Raw genomic sequence first — 18,419 nt, forward strand, 5'->3', positions numbered from 1 at the left:
GAAGGAACCACCTGGTCATCTAGTCCAGGGGTTCCCAAACTTAGTTTGCGGCTTGTTCCAAGTAAGCCCCTGGTGGGCCGTAAGACGCTTTGTTTAGCTGAGCGTCCACAGGTACGGCTGCTCGCAGCTCCCAGTGGCCGTGGTTCACCATTCCCAGTCAATGGGAGCTGCGTGAAGCGGTGGCCCGCAGCTCCCCTTGGCCGGGAATGGCGAACTGCGGCCACTGGCAGATGCGAATGGTTGTACCTGTAGACACTCAGGTAAACAAAGGGTCTCACGGCCCGCCAGGGGCTTAGCCTGAACAAGCCACGAACCAAGTTTGGGAACCCCTGATCTAGTCTGACCTCCTGTATATCAGAGGCTGCCAGCACCCACACACTAAACCCAACAACCAAAATGAGACCAAAGTATTGCAGCCCAGTATAGAGGCATCCCTGTGACAAGACTAATCAAGTCACCTCTCAAACTTCTTTCTGACAAGCTAAACCAGATGGATCTCTTTAAGTGTCTCATTATAAGGCATTTTCTCCAGCCCCCGAATCATTATAGTGGCTCTTCTCTGTACACTCTCCAGTTTTTCAACATCCTTTAAAATATGTGAACACCAGAACTGCCATATACAAAGGTAAAATCAACTCCCTACTCCTACTTACTACCCATTATTTACCACTCTGCCAATCATTGTGTCATCTCCAAATATTATCAGCAGTGACTTATATAACTACTTCCAGATCATTGCTGATCAGCACAGTATGAGTGCAGAAGCCCACTACAAACACACCATTCAATCATGATTCCTCATTAACAGCCACTTTTGGAGATCATAATCCATTTAATGTGCTTTATTATTACAGTAACTCCTCACTTAAAGTCGTCCTTGTTAACATTGTTTCGTTATTAGGTTGCTGATCTATTAGAGAACATACTCGTTTAAAGTCACACAACATTCTGTTCTAAGGTTGTTTGGCTCACCCCACTCCACCCGCCCACCCAGCCCTCCTGCTGGGAGCAGGGTTGGGGTGTGGGGGCTTGCCCCTTTCCGCCCACCTGGCGTTCCAGCTGGGGAGCAGGGTCGGGGCGTGGGGGCTTATTCCACTCCGCCCACCTGGCATTCCAGCTGGGGAGTGGGCAAGCCCCTGACCCCACTCTCTGGCAGAAGTGTCAGACCCCACACCAAGCCCTCGCGCCCCGACCCCACTACGCCCCGCCTCAACCAAGCTTCACAATCATCATTGGTGAGTACAATATTAAATAGTTTGTTTAAAATTATTTAAAACTTATACTGTATATGTATATAATGTCTTTTGTCTGGCAAAAAAAATTTCCCTGGAACCTAACCCCCCCATTTACATGAATTCTTATGGGGAAATTGGATTTGCTTAACATCGTTTCGCTTAAAGTAGCATTTTTCAGGAACATAACTACAACGTTAAGTGAGGAGTTACTGTATTGTATAGTGCTTATTTTTAATCAGAATGATGTATAGTACTAAATCAAACACCTTACAAAAGTCTAAGTATCTTACATTTACAGTTACTTGTATCAACCTGTGACACTGAGTCCAAAAGCAGGCTACATAACCCAAATTCAACCTTTAGAGACATAATAAAAAGTATGTAAATGGTAATTAGGGCCATTCCATATTAGATAAACTTGAGCTTTGAAATGTAGACTTGTACTGATAGAGAATTAGAAAATGTTTACCTGTATCTTGTTAGAGGTTAACAATGTAACCAAATGGTTCCTGTCTGTCACTATATTCTGTTAATTCAGGGATCAAAAGGAAATGTTAACATTTAGATGAACCGTGAATGTAACAATATCATTGTCTATATTTCTCTTTGAAGTTTGTAGTAAGCTACCTGTAACTGGGGGGAGATGGGCAGTTGCCTTATTCTAATCCATGCAGCTAATTACTGGTGGTGCTTAGGAAATAGAAGGTCTTACTTCAAAGCCACGATGATCGCCTGTTGTTCACCGGAGGACTGCACTGCTGTCAAGAGGCTGCCAGAGAACTATAAAAAGAACTCCAGGGCCCTGATACTGTTATCTCAGATCTCTTTAAGCTTCTTCAGGGGAAGTTTGAGTCACAAGACTGAGGTCTCCAGTCTTGGATCACCCTGATGTTGGACCTTGGCCTATAACATATTAAACTAATTCTGATAGGTTTTAGAGTAGCAGCCGTGTTAGTCTGTATCCGCAAAAAGAAAAGGAGTACTTGTGGCACTTGTGTTTTCCACTGCATGCATCCGATGAAGTGAGCTGTAGCTCATGAAAGCTTATGCTCAAATAAATTTGTTAGTCTGTAAGGTGCCACAAGTACTCCTTTTCTTTAAACTAATTCTGTTTCAACTAAACTAATTCCTTTCAACTCTAAAGCTCACCAGCTCTATTATGAAACTGACCAAAGAACTTTATTCATATCTGTATATATAATGATCTTTTAACCAATATTCTCTCTTTTTTTAAAAATAAATTTTAGTTTAGTTAATAAGAATTGGCTGTAAGCATGTATTTGGATAAGATCTGAAATATTCATTGACCTGGAGGGTAATGTGTCTGATTCGTTGGGATTGGTACAACTTTTTATATGATAAACAAGATTTTCAGTCATCCCCTCATCATATTTGACTTGGCTGTCTGGGTGGGAGCCCAAGTCTGGGTTGCTTTAAGGGAACAGTATTTATGGTTTCTGGGTAACCAGTAGGTATTGTAAAAGCTGTTTTCTTGCTGGCTTGGTGAATCTAATGATTAGAAATAAGCACCAATTTGGGGAATTGTCTGTCCCATTCTTTGCAGTTTTCCCTGATGAAGCAATCTCACTGTGGCCCCCCTGGAATCCCAGTCACACAACCATTCTAGTAATCTCATCAGTGTTCTGGGAATTTCCCCAGTATTCCAAGATTTCTTAAAAATGAACATCAGCAGGCTAGAAATCTTCTCAGCCTGCTCTTGGGTGCAAGTTATCTGACCTCGCTGATTTTAAAATGTTTATCCCCAGTAAATAGTTTAACATCCTCTTTAGTTACTAATGGACTAGAAGGTATTTCATCATCCTCATGTGATATGACTAAAATATCTTGCTTTTTTTCAATATACAACAAAATTATTTATTGAACACTCCTGCCTTTTTTGTATCATTATTAACAATTTTACCATCTCCGTATAATGCCAATGAAATATTTTGAAACAGAGAATATAGAATATTTTAGAAAAAACATTGGGACTTGTTTGTGAAAGATTCACAAAGCATAAACCACTGCTATTTGCCAAATATTATATTTGTTGAATACTATTTGACCAGCTCCATTCATAATAATGATGGAGACGTGGCTCAGTGCTCTCTCTGGTAATTCTGTCCTGATTGTGTTTGAAGGTGGAGCTGCTGATCTCAGGCTATTCAATGGAAGCAACCCATGTGTTGGGAGAGTGGAGATTGAACGTAATGGTCAGTGGATGAAGCTGTGTTTTACTGCTTCCCGTGCTGCAGAAATTTGCCAACATTTGAGATGCGGAGAGGCACTTGGTGTCCATAATGCTGCCCATTTTGGAGAAGATTCCAGACCATACTTGATGGTAGGAGATGTATGTTATCAATCAACAATCTGGGACTGCAGACTGGAAAATCTGAATACAGAGTCAACATGTTCTCATCCTTTCTATACTGGAGTGACCTGCTTCGGTAAGAAATTACCCATCCTGCTACTTGGCATTAGAGAAAGGGGACTGAATCCAGAGCTTGTTTCATTCCTGCAAACTAATGTAGAAGTGGGTAAATATGATCAAATCCTGAAAGTATGCTGGAGTGACCTGTGTAGGTAAGAAACCAGACATCTTGCCACTTGTATATTTCCAGCCCACAATAATTTCTTCCTGGAAATGACAGGTTTATTTGGATTCTGGAAAAAGGTGAGCCTAGGCACACCCAAAACTAAATGTTGGACCCCTTGCTTGAGGGAAGGGACCACAAGGCCCAGAACACAACTGAGTATGTGGGATAACAAATGCAAAAACAAGAAGGGAGTATGGGTGCTGGAAAGTACAGGACTGACTGGAGCAGTAAGGGATTAAACTCCACCCCACCTACCTTGTGTCACCTAGAAAGACATTGGAAGATTTGCTCAAATATGTGTGTTCAACTTTGAATTCATGTGTATGAACTAATATGGCCAATAGTCTCCAGACAATCTATCCTGGGCCTTGGTGACCTCGCTGTGTAGGAGTAGGAGAGGTAGTATATAACTGCTGCAATTATACGTTCTATAGAAAAGCCTACACTAGGCTAGAATAGACAGATAGAGTTAGGTTGGGAGTCAGGTTCACAAATTTACCTCAATTCTCTAATAACTAATAATTCTCTTCCCTCCACAATGGATCACATACTCCACCCACCTCCCTGCTCCAGGATCCTAACATCTTTTATTGGACCAACTTCTGTTGATGGAAGATACAAGCTTTTGTGCTTCACAGAGGTCTTCACCAGGTCTGGGGAAGGTCACCAGAGTGTCTGGTTAGATTTCTGAATATTCCTGAAGGTGGCGATGCTAAGGAGCTGAGATATGATTGAATCAATATGCAAATAATTCACTAACTTCATTTTTTAGTATTTGATCAGTTGTAGATACTGCTTTGTTACTGTCCTGCAGATATTCCTCCATTATTCAGAAGGACTTAGCTTCAACAGAATGCTCATGTAGCTGGTGGAAAGCACAGACAAGACCCGTGGCCCTGTGCTAGTTTTGTCATCATCATCTCCTCTTCCTCTTTGAAAATGTATTTCTTTCTTATCGGTAATATTACCATAGTGCCTAGGAGCCCCAGTCATGCACCAGGACCCTACTGTGCTTCATCTGTACCGATACAGAAAAAGAGATGGTCCCTGCCTCAAAGAGCTTACAGTCAAAGGGTGTATCCACACTACAAGCACTACGCCAGCACAGCTATGGTGCTGCAGGTGTGCTATTGGAGCATCCCGGTGTAGATGCTTCCTACAGTAATGAAGGCTTTTCCATCGATTTAGTTAATCTAACTTTCATTCTTACATCAATTTAGCCACATCTACAACAGGGATTAGGTTGGAATAGTTATGGTGAACAGGGGTGTGAATTTTTCACATCCTGAGTGATGTAGCTATATTGATCTAAATTTTAAGTGTAGACCAGGCCAAAGTAATCCTATCCTGGTGAATTCTCCTCCCTTGAGGTATCTTCAGTTCCAGTAGTCATAAAACTTTTGAATCTATTCCCTTACCTACTTCCTGTAAGAAGCAAAAAAGTGTGTGGGACTGGGTAGAGCCCCTTTCCCCTTTCTCTCTTCTCCCTTTCTCCCTCCCTGCTACTCTGTGCAAACTTTATTGGCTGTGTGCGGGGCGTGCCATTCTAAAAGAAGGACACAGAATTAACTATGAACCACTTGGGAGGGTTTGAGTCAATGGGGGGACAGGGAACAAGCTGTAACGATGCTGCCTCTGGCGGGACACAACTGAGAGTATCAATTCAGGACAAATTGCTTAGAGCAGGGCAAATACAGCCCAAGGCTGGGTTTCTTTTATTACTAAGGCACACCAAACTAGCCAAACAGAGAAGACTTTGGTCTCACCCCACTGGCTAACCTTAAGTTATAGAAGCTATTCCCTCAGACACTCCAGTTTCCCAGTATCACCACCAGTGCCACTTGTTATGGGGATGAATGGTTATGAAAACCAATACCCCAGTAAAAGAAAAAAGGTTTTCTTAATCCCAAAGGACCAAGCCCCAGACCCAGGTCAATATACAAGTCAGATCTTACCCACAAATCATGCTGTTGCCAATCCTTTAGAATGTAAAATCTAAAGGTTTATTCATAAAAAAAATAAATATAAATAAGAGTTAATATTGGTTAAATGGAATCAATTACATACAGTAATGGCAAAGTTCTTGGTTCAGGCTTGTAGCAGTGATGGAATAAACGGCAGGTTCAAGTCAAGTCTCTGAAGTATATCCACAGCTGGGATGGGTCATTCAGTACAGACGCTCTCCGATTTACGCAAGACCCGACTTATGCAAATCCGCACTTACAGAAAAAGTTCCATAAATTAGAAATAGGAGGGGTTTGTTTTTTTTTGCTTAATGATCAGGTATACATTTCCGACTTACGCAAAATTTGAGTTACGCGGAACAGAATGATTGTGTAAGTTGGGGAGCGTCTGTACTTTGTTCAGAGCTTCAGTTTGTAGCAAGGTTCCTCCAGAAGTAAGAAGCAGGATTGAAGACAAAACGGAGGGATTTCCAGGGCCTTTTATATTCTTTCTCTTGTGGGCGGAAACCCCTTTTTTCTCTTGTGCAAAATCACAGCAACAACATGGAGTTTGTAGCCACATGGGCAAGTCACATGTCCATGCATGACTCAGTTCTTTTACAGGGAGATCAGCCATTGCTCACATGCTACCTTGAACATCCCAGGAAGACTTTTCATGTGGATTGGAGTCTCCTGAGGTCCATTGTCAGTTAAGTGTTTTTTGACTGGGCACTTAATCTGCAAATTCCTTTCTCAAGAAACTGACCAAATGTTTCACTAATGCTACACATTGAGATAAGTACATAGCCAATATTCATAAACTTCGACTACAAAAATGATACACACATACAGATAGCATAATCATAACCAGCAAATCATAACCTTTTCATAGACACCTCACACAACGACCTTTGTACAATATTTGCTGCAAATCATAGAATCATAGAATATTAGAGTTGGAAGAGACCTCAGGAGGTCATCTAGTCCAATCCCCTGCTCAAAGCAGGACCGACACCAACTAAATCATCCCAGCCAAGGCTTTGTCAAGCTGGAACTTAAAAACCTCTGAGGATGGAGATTCCACCACCTCCCTAGGTAACCCATTCCAGTGCTTCACCACCCTCCTAGTGAAATGGTGTTTCCTAATATCCAACCTAGACCTCCCCCACTGCAACTTGAGATCATTGCTTCTTGTTCTGTCATCTGCCACCACTGAGAACAGCCTAGCTCCATCCTCTTTGGAATCCCCCTTCAGGTAGTTGAAGGCTGCTATCAAATCCCCTTCACTCTTCTCTTCTGCAGTTCCCTCAGCCTCTCCTCATAATTCATGTCCCCCAGCCCCCAAATAATTTTCATTGCCCTCCGCTGCACTCATCGTTTTGCTTAAAGTAACATTTTTCAGGAACATAACTACAACGTTAAGCGAGGAGTTACAGTATTATATTCTTCAAATACTATTTGACTAGCTCCATTAGTAATAATAATGGGGATGTGGCTCAGTGCTCTCTCCAATAACTCTGTCCTGATTCTACTTGAAGGTGGAGCTACTGATCTGAAGTTGGTCAATGGAAGCAACCCATGTGCTGGGAGAGCGATGATTAAGATTGGTGAACTGAGCGTCATTCTGTGTTCTACTGTCTCACCTATGAAACATGCTGCAGTAGCTTGCAAACACTTGGGATGTGGTTCTGCAGTTAGTGTCCATAGTGCTGCCCACTTTGGAGAAGATTCCACACCATACTTGGTGGTAGGAGATGTTTGTCATGGGAGTGAGTCAACAATCTGGGAATGCAGATTTGAAACCCGGAATGTAAAGTTAACATGCTCTCATCCTTTCCATGCTGGAGTGACCTGCTCAGGTAAGAAATCAGCCATCCTTCTACTTGCCATGTGAGAAAAGGGATTGAATCCAGAGTTTGTTCCATTCCCACAAATTAATGTAGAAGTGGGTAAATATGATCAAATCCTGAAATTATTACTCTCACATTATAGTGAGCAAATCCCTATGTAATTCCCAACCCAGATATCTTTAGAGTCCCCTTTATTAACCTCACTGCAGTTGTCTCAATACCACATTTTCCATTTTCCTTTTATGGGTTTCAAATTTATTTTGTATATCCAAACTAGGGAAAGTATTGGTATTTAATAAGCTATTCTATGTACATATTTAAACTGCACCTATCACCACGGCATTGGAGTGCCTATCTGGAAAGCCCATAAAATCCTGTTGAGTAGTAATGTTTTCAAAGGAAACAGACCCATACTTTTCTCTATGCAGCCATTTGAGAGCTTAGAAAGTATCAGACAATAGGAACTTTTAGTGGCAGAGAGTAGCCAGATCCAATTACAGCATCATGCAAGGCATTTCCCACTAGAGTCTTGTCTAACCTCATGTCACGCATCTAATGGTAGATCTGTTATCTCCCACAGTGTTTATTCAACTGCATGATCATTCAGGCTTTTAGAAAATTATTCCCAACCACCAGAGTGAAATTTAGAGCCTGATTCTTCACTTTTGGGTATGTTGTGAATGAATGTAAAATGCTACCAAACTGGATATCACTCTGTCAGACTGGTCCTGGCATTATTCATTCATATTGTAGTCATGGAGTACAGGTATAGATGACACAAGCTGAAAGGAAATGGGGAATCAGGCCCTTAATTTTTAGCTCTTGGCCATTGCTCCTTGTCTTCCTCCTTTTCCTTCCTTGTCTCCTTTCTTCCTCCCTGATCTTTTTACACTCATATTTTCATTAGTTTCTGTGACATTCAGAGTGCAATCCAGACCAGTGCGGGGGTCTTACAATGCCTTGCTGCAATAGCTCCCATCTGGGCTGCTCACAAACAGCCTGCTAGCATGCAGGTCACAACCTGACCGTGTGTGTGTAACTGCAGACTGCCAGCCTCACTTGGGTTACACTCTGACTTTTACCAGCCTCGGTATTTCTGCAAGGTGACCCCAACACACTCCCAATCCTGGATTTTCCCCCCAAATGTATGTTCTGTACTGTCAAGCCCTCTCTTGGACAGTCCAGAGATATTAGGTCCAATCTCTTTTCAGCATCAGTACACAACAACTTGCCACCTTCAGTGGAGTTACCCAGACAATTTAACTTAAACACACTGGAGTAGATTCAATTAAAGAATAAACAAGTTCATTAACTACAAAGAGATGGATTTTAAGTGTGTACAGGTAATGAGGCATAAAGGCTAGAAATGGTTACAAGAAATAATTTAAAAAACTCTTTGTAGTGCCTAATGTAACAAACTAGACTTGATTCAAAGTCAAGTCCTCACCACATCCTTCTGACAGCATTACAGACCAAACTTTTCAGGTCAGGACCCCTCCCCCAAAGTCCAATAGTTGTTTGTTTTTCTTCTTAGGAACAAAGAGGGAGATGGACAGGAAGAGAGATACCCAGGGGTGTTTGCCCTTCACTTATATAGTTCAGTCCCCCTCATAAAATTCTGTCCAGCTGAGCAGAAGGAGACATGGAATCTAGTGAGGAAAGATGCTTCATGTTGTTTTTTTCACCTGTGTGTTCTGAGATGCAGATTTTCTTTGTCTCCTTTATTTTCTCCCCTGCTGTCTGAGGACTCTGTTTACAGAGTATATGTAAACTGAGGTAACTGCACATCCCTTTGTTTAAGACCTACTTGACCAGTTCTGCCTAATCAGACCACAAGAATTTGAATGTGTCCCTTTAACATCATACAGGGGAATTTCATAACTTCACACATAATGATGCTACACACATTTTACCCATGATATTATTGCCCAGTGAGTTATTAGTTTCCAAATGATACCTCAGAAGGCATATTTTATACAAAGATTATTACAATAGTGTGTAGGGTGTGATTACAGGGGTGCATTTGGCCACAGTTTCGTTCCCCCCAGTCCACAGTGTGTCTGCATAGTCTCACTCCTTATAGCATTCTCTGATTTATCAGTATCTATCATAAAATGGAGTGATCAGAATTCACCAAATTCCTGTTGTGGTTGTGCAAGGGCTGAGTAAAATTGCGTAATTGCATCTAGTATGGGAAGGGTCTCCTGTGCACATACACCCTCCACTGGACATAGACATATTCTTTGAGTACACAGTGTGACAGACAAAGGCATTGGCACCTGATGTACTAACACAGGTGCCCTTTCTCCTGGGGTATGGCCTTTTCTCTCCCTGGCACTTACTATTGTTATGCTTATAAGAAGCACACAAGATCTTTTTCAGGGGAAAAGACAATACGCCATGTTTATTGAAGATACAACAATTAGCATATGCATTCAATCACACACACACACACTGTCCCGCCAGTCAATGTTATAGTTACCAGTCCAGAGTCCGATGCAATCTAGTGGCCAGGTAGGTAGGAGCTGGGTTCTGTCATTCGCGACACGATGCTCTGGGGAAGTCTTGGCAGGACAAACCCAAAGTTTCATGGCAAGGCACCCTGTTTATATAATGATTTTTTTTCATTGGGACCAATGATTTTTGAATGATTATGCTCTAATCAATTGTTGTTTGATGAGTGCTTGTTTTTTAATTTCTTTTTTTTATTATTTTTTTATTTTGTCTTTTTATTAAGTTTTTTAGGGAGTTATTTCATGCTGGTTTTGATTACAGCTATTTTGTTCCCGCGGATAGGTGCTAGTTTTATTTTATTTTTTTATTTGCCTTTTCACAGGAGACAATCAAGTAAATAAAACAAACCCCAGCAAAGGAAGAACACATAAAAAATAACAGCATAGCAGTGGTGGTAACTTTACTGGGAACAGGAAACTGGGAAGGAAAAGGTTAAGGTTAACTAATCTATATATAATATAATGGTAACGTACCCATCTATGCCATGCCAAGAGTCCTAGACCATTGTGATATTAGAGTTAACTCAACCATTCACCACCCCTACTCTACAGCTAATTTTCATGCAACAATTTAATTGGTTGTAATGAGTCAGTGATACAAGAGGGACAGCACAGATCATGGGGTCCTTGGCCCACATGCCACTGTTCTTCAAAGTTTGATTTGCCACCCATACAACTCACCACAAACTCCCCAAGGCAACTGACCCACCCAAACAAATCAACATAGCTTTCCCAGCACAACACAACCCACATACAAATTAACACAATCACTTACAGAACACACAATAACATCAAACACACACAGCTCCTCACCTTAGCATACACCCCTCATTCACCACCCGCACAAATCAGTACAAAACTCCCAGCACAACATTCATATTCACCCACCCTCATTCATACTTACCATAAAACCAATAACTTGAGTGGCAAAATTGCTGGTCATCTCTAGTAATAAGTAAGCTTATTCTCCACAATTTAACACTCATAAGTGCTTCCAAACCCAGCTGTCTGCCTGGCACCTTACCAACGCAGACAGTATGGCTGAGTTTGTGTATCCTGGTATAGTGTGTTCACCGCTGCAGCATTGGCCAGCTTACACAAAAGTCCCCTTAGCTTTTCTCCATCCCCGAACGGGGCAGGATCATGTCCTGGATCCAACTAGGCTTGCTATTCCCTGGTCTGGAATCCTCCTAAGGTCTCAGTTGGCTATCGGTAGCCAGTCCCAGATAGGATCTCTCTCTCCAAATGCTGGTGCTGCCTGGTCCATGCAGCTAGAGTCTAAGAGCATGAATCTCTGAGTGGTGCTGTCTCTCTTCCAGCTTCCAAACTAAAACCCTCTGTGTAAAATCAGTCTGTCTTGTTGCTGAGAGCTGTGCAGCTCTGGCTTGTCATACGTTCAGTGGACTGCTCATCTAGATCCCCCATGCAGAAGCCTCCCTGTTGGCCTTGGACAAGGTTTTTAGTTCCTTCTGTCCCCACCCCTAACTCCAAGCAGGATGGAAATGGGGTCAGGAGGCTCTAGTAGCCATTATAGCTGTGGTCCTTTAGGATAAGGCCCTCTAGAGGCTGAATCCTGAACTCCAAGGGCTGGCAACCGTAGGTGAGGGTTACACACAAATAAAAGCCTGCAGGACTCTGTGGAACACGTGGGGGAAAATAAATAAAATCTAAGGAAGGAGGAGCTGCCAGTGGTGCAGCTAGGTGAGCAGGAGGCTGGCAGCTCAGTGCTCTCCTGGCCTGGCTGGACCCTTTGTACAGCTCATGCTCTAAAGCCAGACATGGGCAAAGGATGAGCTGGTGCGGATCCCAGAAAGGCAAACAGGTGAGATGGATGGAAGAGGGGATTCAGGCTCCAGCAGCTCTGGTAGGACAGGCTCGGATTCTAAAACACGACCTCTGCGCCTGCTAGAGCTGTAGGCGAGAGGTGGGACCAAAAATATCATTCTCTCCTCACAGCTGCAGTGGTACCAACTCTTACCATTTTGTTTTGTGTCATACTTTCAAAAGGAAGTTTCTAGCCTTTGTGGGTGGGTTGAAAAGTTTGAACGAGTGACCCCTAAAGGCTCAGAAACCCGAAGGCAAAGCAGAAAAACCCCCTTGTTCTATTTCTAAAATCTCTGTGCCTTTCACTACATGTCCCTCTGCACACACTGTGGCCTCTGGGATCTCATCTACAAGGGCCCTGCCCTCTTCACATTTAGTCCCTCTTATAGCCCAGAGTTGCCCACTCTTGCAATTTTTTCCACAAGTGACACAACTGTGGCTGGTCTAGGGCTCAGTCCTATGATGAGGCAAGAAGCTCCATCCTGAGTCCTCTGATTGGCTGGCTGCCTTACTTGCCCGCCTCCTGGGGTAAAACAACCCCAGTCATAACTGTTTCTGGCAGAGCTCTCTTCCTCCCCCTTTCCCTCAGCAACCTGAAGCCATTTTCATTGGAGGGTGGGGGAGCAAAGAGCCATCAGCTCAGGGTGGCTCTTCTCCCCCGTTTCCCTCCCTTCTTGTGAGCAACAGGCTTCCCCGCTCCCCAGTGGTAGATTAATGATTTTGCCGCCCCTAGGCCCAGAAATAATTGCCGCCCCACCCCAGCTCGCCTCCGCTCCACCTCTGCCTCCTCCCCTGAGCGTGCTGCCAGGTCCTGCTTCTCCCCGCTCCCTGCCAGTGCTTGTGCATGAAACAGGTTCGCGAAGGAGAGGAGGCAGGACTGGGGTGGGGATTTGGGGAAGGGGACCAATAGGGGCAGGGAAGAGTTGGGGCGGGGCCGGGGGCAGAGGGTACAAACCGGCACTGGGGGAAGCAGCCTCTGGCTGCTATTATAAATTTGCCGCCCCTGAAAATTTGCCACCCTAGCCCTAGGCCTTCCCGGCCTAGGCATTAATATGCCGCTGCCCCTCCCGCAGCACTGGCTTGGGAGGGGGCGGAGCTCCCTGGAGGGGCAGAGTTGAGGCTGAGGGGCTGAACTGAGGGCTAGCACCTGGGAGGGAACAGAACTGATGGGTGGCTGGGTAGGGACAGACCTATTTGCTGGACAGGGGACAGGCAGATGTGGGGGTGAGAGCTCCTGTAGCCGGGGCCAAAATCATCTTACCCAGTACAGTAGGAGAGTGGGCAACACTAATTATCTCACATGCCATCCTGTCTCCAGTAAATCGGTTTAATTTGTATAAAACTTTCTTTGTATAAAACTAAACTTTCTGTACCTGTCTCTCTGTCCTTGGACCACGTACTCCCTGTAGCAGGAACCTTCCCTTCTAGAATGTCTGGAAAGCATCTAGCACACCGTACATGCTACCATAACATAATAATAATAATAAATAATAATAATAATAATTAATAATAAAAATAAGTAATAATAATAAATAAATACATTTGCACCCTCAATTCGCACTTGGGGAGAGGAGTGTTCTTCTCTGACTCCTAAAATCATGCCTATTCTTGCAATTAAAGTTTGCCTCCCCGGATGTTAGACTCAGACCCATTCATATTGCCAAATCCTGAGGTCCTTACACATTTTTTCTTCTCAGTCTTTACTCTGGCAACATTTCTTTTGGTTTTAATACAAATTTGCCTTTGTTTTCAGTAAGGCACTGTACAAATGCAAAGTAAATAGTCAGTCTCTGCCTCACAGTCTGAATGGAAAAGATAGACAAAGACTAGAGGAAAAAGCGGAGGTCCAGAAAGGTGAAATGACTAGTCTGAGGTCAGACAGCAGGTTAATGGCAGAGCTAACCTGGAGCACGGGGCCAAATGACAAGTGCAACCTCCCCCAGGGAATATCTCCAATGCAGAGTGCCCTTACATCAGGGACAGAGCCAGCTGGTTATGCACTGCCACTGCCTCGGTATCAGTATTATTTAATCGCAGCAGCAGGAATAAGGCAGAACAAGTTTTTACACAACAAATATGCTTCTATCTTACCTAAAGCTTAGCATCTTCCTTAAAACTTAGGCAGGTCCAGCTGCTTAAAAGTTAAGACCCATCCTCCAGGGCTTGTCTCTGTATCAGTTTGCTCCCCTTGAGCAATAACTTGACCACTTCCTCTGCCTGCTCTTCAGGGACATTCTTTTTATCCATTTCAAAGCATTTTATTCCAGTTTCCCACCTGGATCTCCCCCGACTTCACTAGCCAAGCAGCTGATCACAGCATGGACAGTGTTAAAACTTCAAAGGTGTTGTCACCTGTATTTTCTTCTGAATATCAGTGAATGAGTTATCTAAAATATTGTCTTGTTTCTTGTGGAAACAAACCATCCAGGTCTGATTTAACCCTCAGGGAATGCATAGACTGCAAAAAAGTGTATTCTTAACGTGGGTTACCTAACCCCCATTAGTTAACTCTAATTAAAATATCAGTGAAAACATGGCAACTTGCCTTTTAACTCAGGTTAGCAGCTCAAATTCAACCTCAGGCTGCCCTGGGCTTGATTTGAACAGCTAATCTGAGGCCAGGTCTACACTATGGGTATAACTACATTGCTCATAGGTGTGAAAAATCCACACCCCTGAGAGACCTAGTTATACCAACCTTAACCGTCCGTGTAGACAGTGCTATGTTGGTGGGAGAGCTTCTCCTGCTGATATAGCTACCACCTCTTGTGGAGCTGGCGTAACTAAGCTGACAGGAGAGCTCTCTCCCTTCGGCTTAGAGTGTCTTCATCAAAGCACTACAGCTGCATTGGTGCAGTTGCTGATGCAGCGTTTGTAGTATAGACCTGTCCTGAGTTCAAAGCTGAACTGGTGTGTCCTCACTGCTATTTAACCCAAGTTAGCTAAACTGAATTAAGAACACACCTCTTCTTGGAGTACTTCTAGTAATCCTGTAGCAGACAACACAACAAGCAACCAAGCAAAGCTTCATAAAATAATACAGGCCTCTCTCACATCTTTCACAATTAGTTAAAAAACACTGACAGTAGTGTTCGTTTCTAAATAGTGACACAAAGGTCCATATTTCAAGAACAGATATTTAATTACAGGTACTGTATTTTTTAATGTACTCATAGGTATAATCCATGATTTCTAAACACTGTTATGAAAAAGTTTGAAAAACATGTGTATTTACTGAAAGGTGTAGTGGCGAGTATGGAGTGTAAGTGTAACATTCATTGATGGATTGATTGACTCTCTAGGCTACTCACAGCCTCGGCTGGTGGGAGGAGATAATCCCTGCTCAGGACGTGTGGAAATAAGACATGGTGAAACATGGGCTACACTCTGTGATGCACACTTTGATCTCAAAGCTGCCAGTGTTATCTGTAATGAATTAGAGTGTGGAAGAGCTTTATCTACCCCGGGAGGAGCTCACTTTGGAGAAGGACAGGGGCTGATCTGGACTGAAGAGTTGCAGTGCGTGGGGAATGAGTCACACCTTGCGTACTGTCCCAGGATATCACATGTGAATCAGACATGCTCACATGCAAATGATGCCAGCGCCATATGCTCAAGTAAGAATTCAGCATGATGTCTTTAAAATCCCAGTGTTGTGTATTCTAGATTAGGGTGCAGCAATAGAACAATCTCACTCTGTAGGGAGCTGGGATAAGAGGGTGCCATCAGCTTCCGGTAAAACCCAAACAATAAGAAAGGGATCAGTCACCCCTGACTTCCCGTACTTATAATTTGATATAAAATTGCTCCAAGGCTCCCTCTCTAAACCCTTCTCCCTTCTCCCCAGGGCACACAGGGTTCCGGCTGGTGAACGGCAGCACAGCGTGCTCAGGGAGGGTGGAGATCCAGGTTCTTGGTGCCTGGGGAACTGTCTGTGACTCACACTGGGATCTATCAGATGCCAACGTTCTCTGTCATCAGCTCGACTGTGGGTTCGCTGTATCAGCTCCAGGAGGAGGGTATTTTGGGAAAGGAACAGGCTTTGTCTGGAGAGACACATTTCATTGTAAAGGGACTGAACCCCATTTGGGCCATTGCTCTGTGACTGCCCTGGGGGCATCTCTGTGCCCGCATGACAATGATGCCAGTGTAATTTGCTCAGGTAAGTGCAGCAGAAATGCTGGATTAATGACACCTGCCCCTCAGTGTCTGACACTGCCCTCCAGAGCACAGGGAGAGGAAGAATGATCTAGAATCAAGGATCATGCAGTAAAATAATAGTTACTACCTGGAGAAATCCCTGTATTCCACACTTCAGCAATGTTGCCTCCCAGACCATTTTATCATGGAAGATGCTAAGACTGAACAAGAAGAATAGGAGCATTTGACTCCAACAGAAAGGAGCTGCTAGGACAGAGCTAGAATTCATCAGACTGGTACCGAGAGTGCCCCTGGTGGCTGCCCCACTGTACTGGGTAAGATGATTGTGGCCCCGACTGCAGGAGCGCTCACCCCCACATCTGCCTGTCCCCTGCCCAGCAAATAGTTCTGTCCCTACCCAGGCACTCATCAGTTCTGTTCCCTCTGAGTTGCCACCCCTCAGTTCAGCCCCCCAGACTCAACTCTGCTCTTCTTCATGATGCAGAGTGAATCATCTAGTCCAACCCCCTGCTCAAAGCAGGACCAAAAGCAAGTAAATCATCCCAGCCAGGGCTTTGTCAAGCCGGGCCTTAAAAACCTCTAAGGATTGAGTTTCCACCACCTCCCTAGGTAACCAATTCCAGTGCTTCACCACCCTCCTAGTGAAATAGTGTTTCCTAATATCCGACCTTGACCTCCCCCACTGCAACTTGAGACCATTGCTTCTTGTTCTGTCAAGAAACAAAGCAATGAAACATTAAATGATTTTTAGACTGGTGAACCCTTTTGTACTTTAAGATGCACCCTCAACTGGTTTACTTTTTAGACAGTGAAAATGGTCCTTTACCACAGATTTCAATGGGCAACATGGAGGCCAATACTCCTTTATTAGGATAAGTTAGGAGGGTGGCCAAAATTATAAAAGAAACTCAGTCCCAACCATAAGTATGCAGTGACTGCCACCGCACCATATTTGGATCTATTAGTTAATTTCTTTGTGTTAAAATCAAGACAAACAAACAAAACAAACTATGTGGGACCACGTACTAGAGTTTCCCCATTGTAAACAGAGTCTTTCTCTCTCTCTCTTTTCTGTTCTTTCTAGAGATTTTGGCACAAAGACTCACTGGTCACTGTCCCTTGGCCAAACTCCCTTAGATCAGTCACAAAACCCATTTGCCTACTCAGGTGTCATTCTCTGTCTTCAAGATATTTAACTCTCATTGAGACCGTAGACCTGATTCTCAGTCACTGCACTTGGGTGGCAGGGAAGGCAGCTTTAAGCCACATTTACATTCTTTATTCTGGTGCTGTGTAGGGCCTTGCCCGGACCCTGGTGTAACTAAGAGCAGATTCAGGGCTGTTCTAAGTTGTACTTTTCTCCCCATAGTCTCCAGAAGAGAATAGCTGTAGTGTTGTGCACTGCGGGAACACTCTGATTAAACTGTGATTGTTCTTGAGGGACCCAGGGCACCAAGTGGTCTCTTGCCTCTGGCAAGAGGTAGCCTTGCCCGTGGTGGGTGGGTGTTAGATCACTAACATCATCAGCCTGTTAGTCACTCAAACACTCTCCTCTGGGCTATGTCAGCCATGTCTTTGCCTTGCAGGTTAACACGAGGTGCATCCTAGACTCCAAGTCCCTTTGAATCATTCCTCTGTGATATCCAGTCCCTGACACTGGCTACTCACAGAAGACCCAGATTCTCCAAAAGTGCAGTGTGCCCCAGTTTACTAGTTTTAATGTAAACTCCTGTATAGTACACAGCACTTGTAAGCTCTTATAATAAAACAGGAGAAAATTTATTTAAGAAAGAAAGTTCACTAGAAACAAGAGAGAGTGGTGAAAACAAACGGTTACAATATAAAACAAAACCATAAAACATGACCTAAGGCTTACACTTATCAACAGTTACCTTTCCTATCTGAAAAATAGGTTTCCCGGAAAAGTTAAGTCTGTTGCAGTGCTGTCTGGCTTCACAGGAATCAGGATCCAAACTTGCACAAACACACCCCTGCTCCAAAAAATGTCTCCTCAGTGACAGGATCCAGAATGCCTCTCCTACTCTGTGTTATACTGAACCAGTCTTTTGTCTATATTCATAGGCAGGGTGATTCCCTGCTGTTTTATTGTTCCTTTTTTACCTTTTTTACCTCTGTTTTGGTTTTGATTGTTTGCAGTTGTCTCTGAGGGTTTCCATTGATAGTCTGGGAATGGAGCAATTGAGCCTCGCATTACCTCACCGGCTAACCAGGGAGGGGTGACAGCTCCCTCCTGCTTGAATGGGCCATCCCTGAGACCTGTTATCCCTGGTGACTA

General features: G+C 43.7%; 1 protein-coding gene across 3 annotated transcripts in view; it reads left to right on the top strand.

The window, feature by feature from the left end:
* LOC102933139 (antigen WC1.1) overlaps positions 1-18,419 on the top strand; it is a 64,098-nt gene that overhangs the window by 20,719 nt on the left and 24,960 nt on the right. The window contains exons 2-5 of one of the 3 annotated variants that reach the window (XM_037911434.2): positions 3,377-3,682; positions 7,314-7,634; positions 15,265-15,579; positions 15,810-16,124. In XM_037911434.2, coding sequence (XP_037767362.1) covers positions 3,377-3,682; positions 7,314-7,634; positions 15,265-15,579; positions 15,810-16,124 — 1,257 coding nt within the window. The remainder of the gene's footprint in view (positions 1-3,376; positions 3,683-7,313; positions 7,635-15,264; positions 15,580-15,809; positions 16,125-18,419) is intronic. The other 2 variants (XM_043544357.1, XM_043544412.1) reach the window with 2 other exon arrangements.

The sequence above is a fragment of the Chelonia mydas genome, chromosome 1, assembly GCF_015237465.2.
Source record: "Chelonia mydas isolate rCheMyd1 chromosome 1, rCheMyd1.pri.v2, whole genome shotgun sequence".
NCBI classification, from domain to species: Eukaryota; Metazoa; Chordata; order Testudines; family Cheloniidae; genus Chelonia; species Chelonia mydas.